This window comes from Trichoplax adhaerens, genomic scaffold (assembly GCF_000150275.1).
Source record: "Trichoplax adhaerens TRIADscaffold_1 genomic scaffold, whole genome shotgun sequence".
NCBI classification, from domain to species: Eukaryota; Metazoa; Placozoa; class Uniplacotomia; order Trichoplacea; family Trichoplacidae; genus Trichoplax; species Trichoplax adhaerens.
The window spans coordinates 9,695,567-9,713,206 of record NW_002060943.1 but is presented as its reverse complement, the minus strand read 5'-3'; the positions used below and the strand labels follow the sequence as shown (position 1 = coordinate 9,713,206).

General features: G+C 33.6%; 4 protein-coding genes across 4 annotated transcripts; 2 read left to right on the top strand and 2 right to left on the bottom strand.

Annotated features, from left to right (window-relative positions):
- Positions 1 to 289: 289 nt before the first annotated feature.
- Positions 290 to 1,165, top strand: TRIADDRAFT_7563 (uncharacterized protein; the record flags this gene model as incomplete). Its single annotated transcript, XM_002108890.1, has 5 exons — positions 290 to 317; positions 390 to 466; positions 571 to 705; positions 779 to 901; positions 1,055 to 1,165. Coding segments are annotated over 5 exons (474 nt in total), but the record flags the coding sequence as incomplete, so codon positions are not given.
- Positions 1,166 to 7,195: 6,030 nt separating this feature from the next.
- TRIADDRAFT_49753 (uncharacterized protein) lies at positions 7,196 to 8,760 on the bottom strand (the record flags this gene model as incomplete). The annotated part of the gene is made up of 4 exons (XM_002108157.1): positions 7,196 to 7,644; positions 7,690 to 7,776; positions 7,921 to 8,248; positions 8,560 to 8,760. The coding sequence occupies 4 exons, from the start codon at positions 8,758 to 8,760 to the stop codon at positions 7,196 to 7,198; spliced, it is 1,065 nt and encodes a 354-aa protein (XP_002108193.1).
- Positions 8,761 to 10,225: 1,465 nt separating this feature from the next.
- TRIADDRAFT_52416 (uncharacterized protein) lies at positions 10,226 to 12,762 on the top strand (the record flags this gene model as incomplete). Its single annotated transcript, XM_002108889.1, has 5 exons — positions 10,226 to 11,407; positions 11,506 to 11,561; positions 11,695 to 11,788; positions 12,124 to 12,200; positions 12,588 to 12,762. 5 exons carry the CDS (start codon positions 10,226 to 10,228, stop codon positions 12,760 to 12,762), a joined length of 1,584 nt encoding a protein of 527 aa, XP_002108925.1.
- A 1,806-nt stretch (positions 12,763 to 14,568) lies between these two features.
- On the bottom strand, positions 14,569 to 16,199 carry TRIADDRAFT_19492 (uncharacterized protein; the record flags this gene model as incomplete). Its single annotated transcript, XM_002108156.1, has 9 exons — positions 14,569 to 14,703; positions 14,790 to 14,885; positions 14,976 to 15,103; positions 15,212 to 15,287; positions 15,359 to 15,462; positions 15,569 to 15,689; positions 15,750 to 15,815; positions 15,879 to 16,007; positions 16,086 to 16,199. The coding sequence occupies 9 exons, from the start codon at positions 16,197 to 16,199 to the stop codon at positions 14,569 to 14,571; spliced, it is 969 nt and encodes a 322-aa protein (XP_002108192.1).
- Positions 16,200 to 17,640: the final 1,441 nt, after the last annotated feature.

Genomic DNA, 17,640 nt, shown 5'->3' with positions numbered 1-17,640 from the left:
CAGTTATTTTTTGCATAGTACTGTATATTATGTTTAACGCAAACTTTTATATAGCTGAATATGAAAAACCCATACCCATTGACCAATTTATACGTCATGTATCGAATTTACATGAGAATACAGATTTGGGTTTCTATAACGAATTTGAGGTTAGGCGTCAACTGTAGTTGATTTCGAAAATTAAGAATAAATATGAGATTCAGTCGTGTTCTATATTCAGTCAATTAGTTACAGTGCGATGTCAAAGAACATTACTTGGACCCATTCGCTAAATCTCCTCAACAAGGCAAAAAATCGCTATGATAATGTAATAGCCTGTAAGTAGGGCATTTCCTAGTAAACTACATACCTACCACAGTTCCAATTAAAAATCTTTTATACGTGTATAGATGATCATACGAGGGTTAAATTAAATCCTATCCCGGATGATTTGGGTTCTACATACATTAATGCAAACTTTATCAAAGTACGTATAATAACCCTACTGACGAAAATATTTGGTAAATCGAGTCATATTCGATATTCATGTCTTGGTTTTTATGTATTCGTTTACTATCTTACATGTAATAGACGAATGGCAAAGTAAAGACTATCATTGCAACACAAGGACCACTGTCAAATACAGTGGGTGATTTTTGGAGAATGATCTGGGAACAACGAGTTAATGTTATCGTAATGATTACTAACATTGTAGAGAAGGGGAGGGTATGATTCAATATTGCTAGTTAGTGTTCAGTTTCAACTTGTGGAGTAAGTAAGTGTTGTTTTCCTTTAATAGCGCAAATGTGAGAGGTATTGGCCCGAAAATGGTAAAAATCAGACGTTTGGTGCCATTTCTGTAACCCTTACGAAAGAAACGACGTATCCTGAGTATACAATTCGACATATGAATGTCAAGAAAGTACATAATTAGAATCTCTCTATATATAATACCTAAGTGAAACCATAGTTTAGTTATTGTCGGGACTACTTAAGTCCTGGTTATCGCGTAGATTACCTGTATTTGTTCGTTAGTTAGAATAGCTGATCCACGACTGTGAAATGCAATTTACAGGTAGAAAGAACAGCAAAGATGTTTAATGCCGTAAAGCAATTTCATTATACGTGCTGGCCTGACCACGGTGTTCCAAACAACACTAATGGCATTATGAAATTTATTAAAAAGTCGGTAGCTGCTAACGTATTAGCCTCCGCCCCAATAGTTGTTCATTGCAGGTACTTTGCTATGCTATCTCATCAAATGAAGTGTAGATATTTTGATTTTTAAACGTTTCTTTATACCTCACACTTACATTCCATTAGTGCTGGTGTCGGTAGAACTGGGACTTACATTGTGCTTGAAACTATGATGAAGCATATTGACGATGGCTGTGATATAAATATATACAAATTCATTTCTGATATTAGAAGCCAACGAAATATGATGGTACAAACTGAGGTACTCTTACGTATATGAGTATACGATTACGCTAAATAATTGAAGCTACAGTTGCTGTTGTGGTAAATAGGTTGTAGATCAAATATCCATGAAACTTTTCTTTTACTGTAGTCCCAGTATATATTTATTCATGATGCCTTGGTGGAGTATATCTTATTTGGTCACACGGACATTTATTATAGAAATTTTAAGGAGAAACTATCTCATAAAGAGATATTCTCTAGCAATCTAAGCAAGGAATTTAAGGTGAGATCTATTAGTATCTTCCAGCTGCCTTTATTGCATTAAAAATCTTTCATTTTCTAGACTTTGATAGACATTGAATTAGATCCTGCTGACTACTATGAGTCAAGAAGGAAATATAATCGCCACAAGAATGTGTCTGAAGAACTAGCCCACTTGCCAAGTATTATCCACTATTTCCATTATTTTCTATTTCACCTATAATTACCAAGAACTATTTACTACGTGTTTCTAGTATTATAAAACCATGTTGTCAATCGAAATACTCATATACAATTAAGCTAGTACAGCATAATTACAGAGAGACCACCTGATTATGTACTACATATTTCCTTAAGTAATTAAAATGCTGCTGATCTAGAATAGTAGGCCTCGTGCTGTAATACAGGCACCTAAGAAAGGACTGTTTATGCTCAATCGTTCAGATTAGGCATTCGTAGTTGAATGAAGATGAATCTACTGATCGCAATTTACTCCAGTCCCACAGTATAATCTCTCTATTGCTAAATACTCTTCAATTATGTGTAGGCGACACAACACGAGTGATACTGCAAAAGAAACCTGGAGTAGATGGTTCTGACTATGTTAATGCTAGCTACCTCGATGTTAGTTAAGTATTTGCTCCTGAGGTCACTACGAATTTTATAATTTGTAAATATAATGACACTGTTTTATAGGGTTATTATAGGCCTAGAACATATATAGTAACAACATGCCCAATGCAAGACACTGTCAACGATTTTTGGAGAATGGTATGGGAAAATGACGTTTCGTTACTGATATCTTTTATAGGAAGTAGCGTCAATTTCGTGAGCAGCGACCAGGTATTGATTCTTGGAGTATTATAAAATAAATAAATCGTTTAAACTTCACTTTAAATCGTCCATTGCATATTTTGGAACATTCTTTGATTTGATGTCACATGAAGGCTGGAACATTTGTTGAATTTATTCCGTCGGTTTGCGGAGATGCAGCTATCTTTGATAATATAGAAGTTGAATTTAGTTCCCTTGAGATTATTTCTGGACTTCATACAGAAATATTGAAGATATCTCTTGTTAATGTATGTGCATCCATTAATTTTCAATCAGAAAAGGGGCCACTCTTTAATTTTGTATATTTTTACCAATAAAAGAATCCGAGAACTGGAAAAACGATACGACACTTAAGATTTTATAGCTTTGCTTCTGGATCCATGACCAACGTAAATGTAAACGAAATTTTACATTTGGTACGATATGTGCGAGAGATGCGGAAGAAGCTCGAAACCAATACTGATAGAGTTACTTTAATTTATGGGTTAGCATTCTAAATTTAGTTCCTTCTAGCGACCATTTTACTATCATGTCGTATTTCTTGCAACTATATGAGTACATTTCACATTTCGATTTTGATTAGTGACGTGTCTGGAAGTATTGGCATATTTTGTGTCTTAATGAACGCCATGGATCAATTGGACGATGACGGTTACCTAGATATATATCACGCCAGTGTTTTAATTCAGCGCCAACGTCCGCTGATCACCACCGTTGTAAGTAAGAATTCATTTTTTAAATTTTGTGCCTGGACATTAAATGAAATTTTTACTCCTTACACCAGGAACAGTACAGATTTTGCTATGATACCATGCTAAGATTAGTTGAGGATAATATCTCTGGTGAAACTGAGGTCTAATCTTGCAAGCAAAATTTTTTATTGATTTGATAACCGATAATTTTATTAAGATCTTTTTAAAGCCATATATTTGATGCACGTTAATAGTTTGATTCGTAGAAGAAGTTTGTGGAAACTTCATTACAGACAATGGGTCTCTAATTTACTAATGATTTTACTAGTGCTTGATTTATAATATTTTTGTATAGGCCGATTCTTTTAAAGTTTATTTTATGCTCTAATTTTAATGCCTTGCATTGTTAAGCCAGCTCCACTGTACCGTTTTAAAGAGTCTTAATCTGAATCTGTTTAAGGTATTAAGATAATAAATTATTGTATTGGTCCAATTTATTAAAGGTAAAGTATATGCATTCAGTGATCTTGATTACAGTTAATGCAAACATAGTCATTATTACCTTTGTTTATGCCACATAAATGCAATACACAAAGAGAAGTTAAGCAGAGTAGCTATAATTATTATAGCGAATCAACTGTTAATGTTGTAATTATCAGCTAGCTCAGCAATTGCTAAAGTCAGTCTGTGGCTTTTAATTTTTAATCATTAACTGCGTAATAATTATAACGCAAATCCGCGAATTTACAAAACTTTTGAGTCAATCCAAAGAGAAAATACTACCATTAAACGTTGTATTCCGAACGATCCTAATAAGTTGTTTCGTTTCTTATATATTAAAGCTGTTAAACATCTTAATTACTAGGCTATATGGTATTAGAATTACGAAATTCTATGTTGTTGGATATTGTTATCACTTAATTACGGTTACTTTAAAGTTTCTGCAAATTAACTAATCAACAGTTGAATCATTCAACAAAAAATTTATAGTATTAAGTACAATGAGAGCTAAGAAAGTGCTCTATAGTAGTGAATAGAACATTTAATTATTAACATACTGACAATTGGTGATCGTCGTTATTTTACATTCAATAAGGCCATCCAACGATCGGGATATCGATCTAGGTTGTATCTAGCAAGCGCTAACTTTAATGAGACAAATTGTATTAGCCTGTATCCATATCCTAAGATAAATAGGCCATGTTAATTAGGTTTTAAATGTTTCTGCCAAGCTGCTTTTATGCGAAATCTTAAACAGAATAGATTATAGTAGATCAACGGGCGCCTTGAGCAGATTCGTGAAGGATTATACTTCATTAATTATAAATTATTAGTGATTAGATATATTGTAAAATATTCATTAGACGGTATGATTGCTTGATTGAGAAATAGCAGCGCATTTAGTGCTTCATAAATTTAATGATATGATTCAAAGCAAAGTACGGTAGTGCGGGTATAGCTAGTACTAAAATGAAATTTTTTAATAAAAACTGCATTGTCATTCTATCATATTCATAAAATAAAAGAGTACCATTTCATTCCTTTGCACTAGATGCATGCTTAACGGTAAGTTATTTATAAATATAGTACTTACAGTCTTCGCCATTTCTCTCAACCATTTACCATTTGCAATTACATAGACTGTTATGATGTGTGTCTTATTTAATTCGACAATCTTATTCTCTGCATGTGTTTGTACATCTTCAAAGCTATAATTATTGCTGATTTCTCCCTTAAATTCGTTAGTTGTAAATTACTTTTAATAGTTCTCATGTTACTGCACCAGTCATGTACCGTTCATCGAAGCACTGCACGTTTATCAGAAGAGATACAATATACAGTACAAAATGTTAATGCTGCTGGTCATTCTAAATTACTATTAGATCCACCGCACTCGTTATACTTCGTGTACTGTACAGTATACAGTCTCAGTACTTGCACTTTTTTACTTTACATTATCGCTGTCACTTCGTACTGAGTATACTTAATATGCATATGACTCAATCTGATTATTACAATTCCGATCACTATAACATAATAGGTTGATTAAATTTTAAATGTTGCTTTTGGGTAGTCTTAACAGACACACAGTAAATTCTCATTCTCGTTATAATATTTTAGTTAATTTAACTATACGATTTTCGCACTGTATATAAATTATGATACTCTTGTGATATATACCAATTACGAAATTCCAAATTTTTAGAAAAATAAGGGCTTTATTGAATCTTATACAAAGATTAACTACACACAGCTCTACTCTAGCCGAATACTACTACTAAAGACTTCTAGAACGAACTAACAGAATAATCTAAGGTTGCATGTTTTTATACTTTTCTTAGCATTCGCAGCTACAATCCGCATGGCAACCTTTTGCCTTATTTTACACATAGTTAAATTATTCTTAGTAACACTATTCTATTGCGGACCAACATTAATCCGATATGGATACGACTATAGTATTTATGTAGACATTATTCACACCAGCCAAAGTACACTGAAATAACCATATACTAATATATGATTTACAGTTCTATTTTTACCTATAACCTTATTAGTAAAGCAACACCTTACTGCATATAGTCATCTATACTCTGGCATAGAATCTATACCACTACAGTCTATAGTTATGGCTACCAAATATCTCTTAGGACAAATATAGAAGTTACGTTACCGTACATTATACTAAACATGGCTAACAGTCTACAATCACAATACTAAGTTACATTACAACTCTATATAGTACTGCACTACAGTATAACATGTACGGCAGTAAAAAACGTGTATGAGTACTGCTGTCACTCTTTTAGTACACAACAGCTTTCAGAGCCCCAACTTGAGAAACTCTGAGAAAGTACATAAAACTTACCGGATTTTATTGAGTGTGTGTATCTGGGGTGAGGTGGGATATTGCGAATGAATAAAATACTTGTATTGTAGACGTACATTTACACTTATCTATAGGTTACGAGGCTGGATCATATCTCTGTGTCGGCTTAAAACTTAACTGTTAACTAATAAACGTTTATCTACTCTCAATCATTTAGCCAATTTAATTTTAGCAGCAAAACGTGAACCTGAAGTTTTGAGCATCTCCCTCCCTTATATAAATTAAGTTAAAGTAACCTAGTCGAATTATCAATCATTCACAACGTCTATGTATTAAAGTATTATAGAATGAAAATAAAGAATACTTCTACTGAATTGATTTAATTTCTGAAATTTAACAGAATTCTTTCCTCAAAATAACGCCTAAGACGGTAAGTGAATATATATTTACATTAAAGTAGATACTAATTCGTGTATACCTTTTTATCAAATAATTTAGAACTGCAAGCATTGAAATTGTGCCATATCAGTTACTACATACGGTAAATCTGCATTCGAACAGCAACGACACAACAATGTTATTTGAATGCATAAAGCTTAATACTGTACTGTGATTACCGTACATACAAGCAAAGTGCGTCAACTTTACCCGCGTTATCACACTCATAAGCAGAAATAATTTTCAAGAATCTTAGATTCAGAACTATTACGTTTACACGGTAAACTGGAGTAACATACTGGAACTCTATCAAATAATTCCCAGGTCTAATACGTGTGTACTGTAATAGACATAATCTTTCTAACGGCCAGTAAATGTAATTTTACATTTCAAATCAACAAAGATTTTGATTTCACTTCTATAAACAAGAAAGCTTTTCGCTTTGAATGTAAAGAAATAGTTGATTTTAAATTAATTATAATGATATAGTAACTTTATTTGGAATAATAACTGTCCAATTTTAAATTCATAAATATATATAAAAACTACAGTATTTAAGGGAATAAGGTAGGTACAAGTCATAGCTTATATTGGAAATTATGAATCGTTAGCTCGGGTTTACGACCAGCAATACCGTTAGTAGTAAGGTAAAATTTTGCTCCGTTAATGTTATCGAGCAATTAACTAATAAACAGTGCTGCCTATTAATTATATCATACAGCAAGATACATAAATTTCGTCATTTGTGCCCACTTCTAGCACTACGTCGTTTCATACTAACTGTACACTGTGGACAATACCATTTTCCTTTAGGAGGCTCAGATATACCAACACATGCATAATGAAACCATTCAATAGGACAGTCGTCGTTATCACATCCAACCATTTCACCGTACGAAATTTGATTGCATATACAATAACGAGGTTCATCCGGGTCAACAACATACTCTGAGATCTCTAATGTTGTAGGCCTTTCTGATACTTCATCATTTACTTCTGTGTTATGCGTTGAATCAACAGCCAGCGGAGTTGATGTTATTGCTGAATTATACCCATTATCGACTGAACTTACGTATTTCTGCTGTACTTTTCTTTTCGCCAATTGCTTCGTGGACTCTTTGTTCAACACTTGAAAACATTCGTGACTTTTCGAGGCAACTGAGCCATCCTCAGCTAATTCTTGACTGCCTTTATGTAGAGTAGATTTTGCCTTTTGATCTAAACTATTGCAACTTTGAATTAACAGGCTGGCTTTAATTCCCAATTTCATACCTTGTTGCATCTGCTTAGTAGTTGAAAGAGCTTGGAATGCTGCTGCTTCTACAGCAGCATTATTGCATCCAGATACGCTATTCAATTTGTATGGTACCGATCCTCTGGGTGAACTCGCTTTAGTATAAACTTTAGATTGCAGAGTAGAAAAATTTGAAATATCGTTTGCTGGCTTCGCTATATTAGATATACTAGGAGAGTTTTTACTACTAATACCTAAAATACCATTATATTTTGAAATCGTTGACTCAGTGTCACGCTTTCTTTTTTGGCCTGCTGTAGATACCTGATGGAAGCGCATATCAGCGATGGTAGAATTAGTATGTGGTGAACAACAATGATCGAATTCGAAAGAGTGTTTCTCTAGTTGATCGGTGATGCCAGGATTATCAGCTTCTAGCTCTATTTTAAATTTTTCCAGTTCATGAACAAGACGTTTTGTATATCGTTGTAGGAGCTCCTGCAATTCTCGTACGATTACGATTTTTTCATCGGCAACCTCAATAGTATTTAGATAGGTCTAAAGAAAAAGGAAAATTTAGATAAAATTGCTCAGTCGAATACAGTACCACAGTGCTAAGGATTTCGCACGAATTCTCGTCCTGACAGAATCATAGGGTAGTGTACGGTATAAGCAATGTCACTTTTTGTGCCCGTATCTACATCTGTTTTCTGTGCAATACCAAATTCTTAATCACTGCAGCATGTTGTAAAAGTACAGCTTAGAGCAGTATAGTGCTATATTGCAGAAAAGCTACAAAAATAGTTAAAAAATATGAACTACCACATATGTGCTAACAGTTCACTGCACTGCATCACGAGCGAACGTACCCCATTGATATCCAGATAATCAGATTGTTTCCGCTCTGATTTGGCTTTACGACCATTTTGAAAGAAGTCTTTCACTTTCGTATCTAGGCTATCTATATCGTTTTGGACCTGCAAATCCATCTCCCTGATTTTAGCAAAGCGACTTTTAAATTCATTTGGAAGCTGTTCTATCAGTTCTAAATAGTCTTCTAAGTATAGCATGCCAAATTAGCCTATGATATACTGCTCTGTGCGCATATACTCGTATGTGATTATCCTGTGCTTTAAAATGTGGTTTCAAATGCCGCACTGTACTGTAGCGGTTTTAATTCCAATTATAATTATAAAACATTCTACAGTAGGTAATAACCGTAAAAGAAATCGAATAAATAAAGTACAGTAGAATGAAATACTGTACGGCAACAGTACAGTAAATAAAATACAGTACAGTATAAATAAAAAAAAAAAATAAAATAAAATGGACGGTGAAGTTGGCACGGTGCTGCACATGAACTAGCGCAATGTACTGTACTGTACACTGTACAGTACAGTACAGTAGGTACAGACTACTAGAAGAAGACCTGGAATGATCACCTCCTGTCTGTCTGATCAGACAGACGGACTTTGCTCACCAAATGAGGTCTTTAGGTCTTAAGGTTAAATATCGAAAAGTGCCTAATTATTATAGATCTTCCGTGTCTGTTTTCTAAATCACTGGTACTAACTTTAATAACATAGATCTTATATAACTGTCTCCAAGCGGAACTTAGCAACAGATAATAAGATTTAGCGTAATACAGTATTACTTAATTTAGAAAATCAGTCAATTTAAGATCGACCATCTGAATATTAAAGTACGTACTGTCATAAGTCATAACAAAGCGTTTGACACAATATTTTAACGAGATGTGGTCTATTGTAAGTGTACTGTACAGTACACTGACAGTACACTGCTGCAAAAAAATCCTATGAAATCCCCATACTGTACATGTATCATACTGCTGTGCTCTACAGTACAAGTTATTACTAAACGAATGGATGTTAGTTTTACGTGCAGAATGGGCCACTAGAAGAAAACCTGTACAGTACTGTATATTATAATCGTACAGTACACTGGTTTGCTATAAGCCTACCACATCATCATACTGTACTGTATTCAGTGTTCTGACTTCTGTTCCTTCCGGTATGATTTTCGAATCATTCTACGCTCTCTGTGTGAAAAAAGTTTCTTCATAGTCAATTGTGTGTATTGACGCATATATTCGGCACAAAACATTAAATAGTGTACTGTACGTACAGTCATTGGACTACAGTACTGTACTGTACTTTTCATCTACTGTACAGTACACGGTATAAAGTTACTGAACCTCTGACAGGTCTACGACAAATGGTAATACTATCTGTTAAATAAGCACATTATCGTAAACCGTCAGCAAAGCGACGGGAGTTTGCACTAGTATTTAGTCAAATGCATGACATTGGTACTGTAGTACTGTACTGACTGTACCGTACTGTACAGTACAGTACGTTACTGTTTATACAGTACGAGTATTTACAGTACAGTACAGTACTTCGTGCTTCGGAGGAATGCAAAGTGCCTATAAGTGCATTACTCTAGTACTGTACAGTAGTTGCTATTCTTCCTTTAATAATTCACTATGAATTTTATGCCTGGTAGTCAGTAAGTATGAAGAGCACGAACAATAATGGTAGAAAAAGGTTTCTTTACGATTCCGATGATATGCTTGCTGAGGAAAAGCCTTACGAAACATTCATTGGGTCTGACAAATATCGTCTAAGAAAAAAAGTCGCCCTAGCAAGTAAGCCTTGCGAAAGTAATTCCCCTTTAGAGGCCCTGTTTGAATTGCCGGATGAACTTTGTTCGCAGGCACTTACTGATGTTGAAAAGCTAAATTACCCGGTACCTTCTGATTGTACGTCAAATGAGGTAAAAGAAGAAGAGAATAGAAATTTCAAAACTTTGTCTACTGGAAATTGTAAGAATGCGATACCTGAGTTGCATAAGAAAACGGACGATTTACAAAACCATATTATCAAACAGTGCGGCGAGATTACGATGCTAAGAAATCGTCTATTGCAATATCAGAGCAAAGAAATTAATTTAAGAGAGCAGTTAGCACAACTGGAAAGTAGCAAACGGAGCGCCGATGCGCAAAGCGAAAAAGTGTTGCAAATAGAAATTACTAACTTAAAAACACAGCTTTCGTTCAGAGATAGAGAGTTGTTACAGCTGCATGAGTATATTGACAAACTACAACTTTTTAAGTTTACTTCCGCTCATCAACACAACCGTTGTAATTTGTGGCATTTACCGAACATTCCAATAGTCAAAGATGATTTACGCAATAATAAGTGTGAATCAAAACTTGTTGGAAGTGTCGTTAAATCTGATACTGTCCAAGATAGAAATTCTAGTGTCGAATTGTTACATTATAAAGTATTAATGATGCATATACGAAAGACACTCGGCAAGAATATAACGATTAATAGCTTATACACAATTCTAGATTCATTTACCGAAATTTTTACCATCAAGAAAAATTTTCATTGGATAGCAATACAAAAAGAGTTTACTAAGCAATTAAAAGCTTTCAATGGAAATAGCATCGACCAAGTGAGAATTTCATCATTTTTGAGAGCAGTTGAAGTAATAATCCAAGAAATTGTCAATGAAGATACTAGTTTCAACTACACGTCACTAGGTGCTAAGAAAGTTATGATTAGGATACCCTATCTTCGTTGCATCTTAGGTATCTTGACCATCCTAGCCCAATGTAAGTCCTCAATGGTGAAATTTATTTTAACAAAATCTGAGGCGGAATCGACTTTGGTTCTCGAGCAACAAAAGGTATATTGGACTTAATTAAAGACATTATGTTTAAAATTTGCTTAAAAGGTGTAAAGAGCATACTTGCCATTATTTTTTATTTTGTGTACTTTTATTAGTCTCTAATCAAACGAAAACTTTGCATTGCCGACTACGATAAGTTTGATGATAAAGAGTGAGTTTATGCGTATAGCTACAAGTGAGCTTTAATCCCTTACTAAAAATAGTACCTTAACGTTCTGAACGTTAAAATCCTTTTATTTCGGTTTATTTTCTATCCCTTTCGTATATTCGTATCTTGCGAATAGACTAATTAAGAAAGATCTTGTCACTGCAAATTCAATAGAAGATGGATTTACTTTCAAAATCTTTCCTAAAGCAGTGTTTCTGGTTGGCTGTAAGGTAAGTAGATCTACAGCGAATACTGTACTTTCGTTATGAGAAATAACCCGAATAATCCCAAGAAATCGCATTATCTGTTTTGTACATTCGTGACGATATCAGTTAATAGTGATAGTCTGATAGGTATCAATTCTCTGGCTCAGGAGACCATAGTGTACATATTCACTACAGTAATAAACGGAAAGATAAGATAAATATAGCTTTTATGTCAAGTTTACTTCGTTATATTTAAACGTTATTCAAAGAGATCTTTACATCGTAGTCATAACATCGAAAGTATTGTAACCGTTACTAGACCGGATACTACTGTATACTTACTATCCTGTTCTTCGTAGGACTCTGAAATAGCAGAATATGCTCTGCAATTTCTGATCGCTTTAGCTCAAAACTGTGAATCCTCTAATTTGGAAAAGTAAGAACTGTTAAATTTTTATAAGAGGTCTAAGATTAATGGCTTTGTCTTGATCTTATACGTTACGAAGTAGTTGAACTACTTAGTGTTTACTAATAATAATGATAATTATGCTACTGAATTCTCTTTCACATACCTCGAATTTTATAGAATGAATTTAGTATTCGCGACTGGAGTCTTAAATCGTTACTTAAACTGTGAAAAATCAAACGTTTACGAACGGGTGATTGGAATAGTGCGTCTGCTGAATTGCTTCTTTCGTCGGTCGGAATTGTTGTTAAAACTTTACGAACCGTCAAGTATGAGTATTATTAGGAAAGATACACAAATAGTCCATAATACTAAAATCATTTTTCATGTGATTTCAGACTGTACTATCCTATATAGATTATGCTCATGCCTTTCCGAAGAGAGATCGATGCTATCTGGCAACGTTGAAAGATGCAAAAAAGCTGTATTATCATTTATTTCTTCTCTAGCAACACATAAGGCTTTTGTGCAAGAGTTACGAACCGAACGCGAAGGATATTTCATTTGTGACGAAGTAATGTTGATATTCTAATTGATTAAAAATATATACCACTAAAGACTTTTTCTGAAATTTGCAATGATAATTGATGTCCATGATATCTAATAGTTTTATAGATATATAATTGATTTTCTTAATTCCGAACTGGGACCCGATGGGAAAAATTTTACCAATCCCTACAAGTAAAGTATTTTATATTCGTGCATGTAATTTAGAAGATCGACAGTTTTATACGATTACTCTTATATTACCAGGGAGATATAAAACAAATATACTGAGACCGTATTTGCACTTTGTTGTCAGGATCAATATTCCTTTAATTAGTAAAGGGCTATGGCTTCTACACTTTCTTAGTTTACAGATTCCTGGCCTTATTAATTGTTTTAGAACCGATAACAACTTTCTGCGCTTAGCATCAACGATACTCAACCTTCAAAAGAATGATCCGAATTGGAAGCAAGCCGACGGTAATAGCTACTGTTGCTACTATAAATTCATTTTAGTATTATAATAGTTCTATGACTTGCACTTATCTAATATTGGATCATCAATTAAAAAATTTCATTTTGCATAACTATATCTAGGTTTGTTACAGGAGTTGTGGGAGTTTGACCTCGAAGATTCTTAGGAGTTAATCCTATTGCTCATAACTCTGAAGTTTAGAGATATTATCGAATTTACTTATTACAGCTTGCATGCATATTTGTAAATTGAAATATAACTTACAACATTATGTGTTAAAATTGTCAAGTAATGTCTTAGTTTTTCGCTCTGAATAATTTGTTGTGGGAGCTTCTCGACCTACTTACAATCTTATGTTGCCATTTGTTAGCAACGTCCAGCTATGTAAGAGAACTGCAGGTGCTAATTAAATAATACCGTGGTTGAATATTCACATTGAACACCAGGAGCTATATACTTACTTTATACCAGGTTAATATAACGATATTGTTCTCCATCAGAGAGATACTAGTTTTAATGATATTTCCTACTCATAAATTATCGCATACATGTAAATGTAGAATGTACCATTATTGCTGTTGTAGGAAGGTTCACAAGATTCAAATATTAAATTTATAGTTAAATAGGATAGTAAATCTATATACATTACAACCATTCGCTGGCAGTAGACAGTTTACAGCTGAATTGCAAATACTCCACACTTGCACGAGCACGCTAAAAACTTGAATTTCAGCAGAGACGTGCTCAGCTCTTTTAGCTTGGCTTCTGTAAAGTATAATTTTATCAATAGTCTGGTTCTCTAGCACGATAGGTATTAAGGTAAAACGAGTGATGGATATGTTCAACTGTCTACAATATAAAGTACAAAAAAAGAAAGTTATTTAAAAATGTTTAATCCTATTTAATGATGCTGACAACATTATAACATAGCTGAGTTGTGCGATTTTAAAATTGAATAACTTCCGGTTTTCGAATCAGTTACGTATGCGTACATGTTAGTACATCAATGGCTAATTCCAAAAATTCAAATACAATATGCGCACAAACAAACTGTATTTTATACACGTCAAATTTAGAACATAAACTTGATCAGATCAAATAAAGAGAATATTTAAATTTCAGTAAGCCTAATCATATTACACTTCGCTACACATGCCACAGGTAACCATTACGCAAACTCAAGTAAAATACAGTACAAAAATTCACATTGTAACTAGTAATACACTTGCTTATGGATGGAGATCATTACAGGAATTCTCAAAAAAAATTTCACGAAAAGCAAAGAGCTGATTTCTAATAGTTTAGCGCAAATATACCTTAAAAGAACTTACGACATGATATATGTCGAGATTAATTTGCAAAAGATTACCGTAACTTTTATTTCTTTTTATGAAAATGACTTGGAGCATCAGCAAATGCGTACTTTAAACTGAATGCCTCAGCTAGAAGAACAGCGATTTCTCTTTCGGTCCAATTATCAGTCGGTGTATTTTGTAACAAAATCATTAAATTCTGGAAAGAGTTAAATTTCACTTGCAGTTATCAATCAAATATGCGTATATTACTAGCTGTAAATATCTCTCAAAAACTATACCAACTTGAAAATCATGTCTTTCCAGTAATTCTTTGGACCAATGATTTAGAAATGCGGCACAAACGTATAAGTGAAAATCTGCGAAACCATTTGGCTCTGCCTGATACGTATCATAAGTAAAACAGTAATAGTTCAATATACTGTACTATTCGCCAGATAGTAGCTTAAGTAACTAACAAAAACTAATTACTTGGTAAGTGTCCCACAGGCGTATAATACATCGTAAAGGAAGTTCACGCATTAAAATATTATTCATCCATCTAAACGCGAACTGTAAGTATTCTATATTGTGCTTTTCTAAATGCAAGTGCAATTTACCTGAAATTAACGATACAAATATTAATAATTATAATATGTGATAAGATTAATAATATAAATTCTTATGAATTATAACTTAGAATCATTATAGCCATAACGATACAATACCATTAACCCGACTAACCAACGTCTTTAATGTTTGCACCTTTTTCTGGATCCCTGGCTGAGCAAACGTGTAATTATCCTTCAAAGGTGAAAGTACGATTAATTATTATAATATACTATACAACCACAGTTCTGTAACAATATCTTTACCTGTATTCCATCTAATATGTTAGTTAAGCACCAGTAACTGTCTGCTTCAATCAGCTCTAGCTGCTTTAATGAAAGCTTAACTATGTCATACGTTTCGACATCCACTTCTGCAAAAAATATTTCCTTCAGTACAGAAATACTTAAGTTTAAGCAGAACGAAGAAAGGATAGACCAAAACAGTTACGAACTAACAGCGCAGAACTACTTTACCTTCATTGATATATTCCGTAAGGAATACAATGAAGAACGGCGTCACTAGATCATTAATTCCCTGTACATAACCACTTGCTGGATGCCGCATTGCCCATATAAATAGTACTCGTTCGAAAACCTAAATATTATACTTACGATTTTAGCGTCATTAATACTTCAAATTTTTTTAATGATGTACCTGTTGTACCAATGGTTGTTGAAATAGCGGTACTAAAGGATTCGTTCTCGGTATATCAATTTGAATCTACAAAAGGTAAATTAATTAAGAACTGATATTTATGTACTGTACAAAGGGAAATTTTCTCACTTGTCTAAATGTCTCTTGAAAGGAAGGATCATTTCTAAGCGGATAGTATTTTACTACATAGCTGCAATATTCATCACGCTTTCTCTCGAGAGTCAATTTTTGTCTTTCGGCATTCACAGGCAAATAACCCTAAGTTTAATAAAATAAGTATACTTCTAACCATAAAACCTGATTTTATGGTGTACTAACAGTAGAACCTCAACTTACAGACAGTAAACGCCAAGCCTTCGGTCTGAAGGATTTCGGTACACCATTCCAACTAAGTTCGCGTAATGTTTCTAATTGATATTTGTGGATAGTATTAGAAATGATCGTGATCATATCGACCCGATTTGTAAGACTTACCAAATTCAACATTCGGTGCGGAAAGGCATCTCAAAAACCTTTCTTTTCTACTGCTTTCTCTATCACCAAACTCTAACAGTGTAGCCTGCATTGTAAGCGAATCACTAGTTGTCTGCTGCTTCGGCTCACTATGTGACGTTGAACCTGTAATATTGAAGTACAGCGTAGCTAACTACATGTTCAATTAACAAAATGTATCGTAAATTAGAAGTAAATGTTCGTTATACCCTTCATACCTTTGTAAGCGGTAGTTGACTGCGTCGATAAATCCTTTAAATTCGCAGACTTTCTTTGAAATTGATTTGAAGCTTCGATCGTATCAGACGCATTGTCAATGTCTGCTATGTAGTAAAGTATGATATTACGGTAATACGTTAAGCTTATAGCCAAGAACAATTAATTATAATACCGTATAACTTACTCTCTGATTGGGAATCAGATCTAATGACATCTAAAATATCATCTTTATCGCTAGCATCCCATACATCTGCTATTTTATCGCTAAATTCTTCAAATGATAATTCAGACTTTATCGTCGGACTTGACGGCCCATTACCAATCGAGCTAAAATTTAATCAATAAATACACTACGTGATTAAAAAGTCAAATATTATCTATCTGCCAACAAGAGAAATAAACTTTTGATTAACCTTGCAAGGGGAGGATGCTGAGCACCATAGGCGGGCTTTCCAGGGTTACTTATAATACGAATTACATCATACACAAAGTTTTCATGATTACTACAATTTTATAAACAGTAATTTAAATATACATGCTTTTCATATAAATTATGCAGCAATATTAAAATTCTGTAAAGCTCAGGTGTGAAGACCGTTAGAGTATCAATACTTTTATATTCATAAGTGGGTATTTACTCTACAGTATGTTGCTAACGTAATATAAAATTTGTAACAAAGTAATACAGTAATATGTATGTACTGTTATTACACAAAGTGTAACGCAGGCTTCAATTCTAAGTAATGTAAAAAATATTGATATATTTCGCATTCGCTAACAATATTTAATTATAGCCGGAATTTACTGGACAGTGACGAATAAATGACGGGGAAGCAATGAAATGAGATTACTACCGTACATTGTGCTGTACAGTACGGTGTACAGCACTGTATCTGTTCTAATCTTATCTTTATAAAAGCTTCTATATCAAATAGCGCGTAAGTATCGAAATGAAGAACCACAGTTAACTTTTTAACAGACCGTAATACGGTAATAACAAAATATATCTTAGCCTAAACGGTGATTTCGCAATGAATTGAAATACAAGCACTAAGTAGAATTGCGACTTTCACAATATAAAAAGTCCTCCACAGTAAATACGCATAAATGTAGTAATTTCTTTTAAGATAAACATTCTCGTATTTGAACAGAGAGAAGAAAGTTGGATTTATTGTACAGT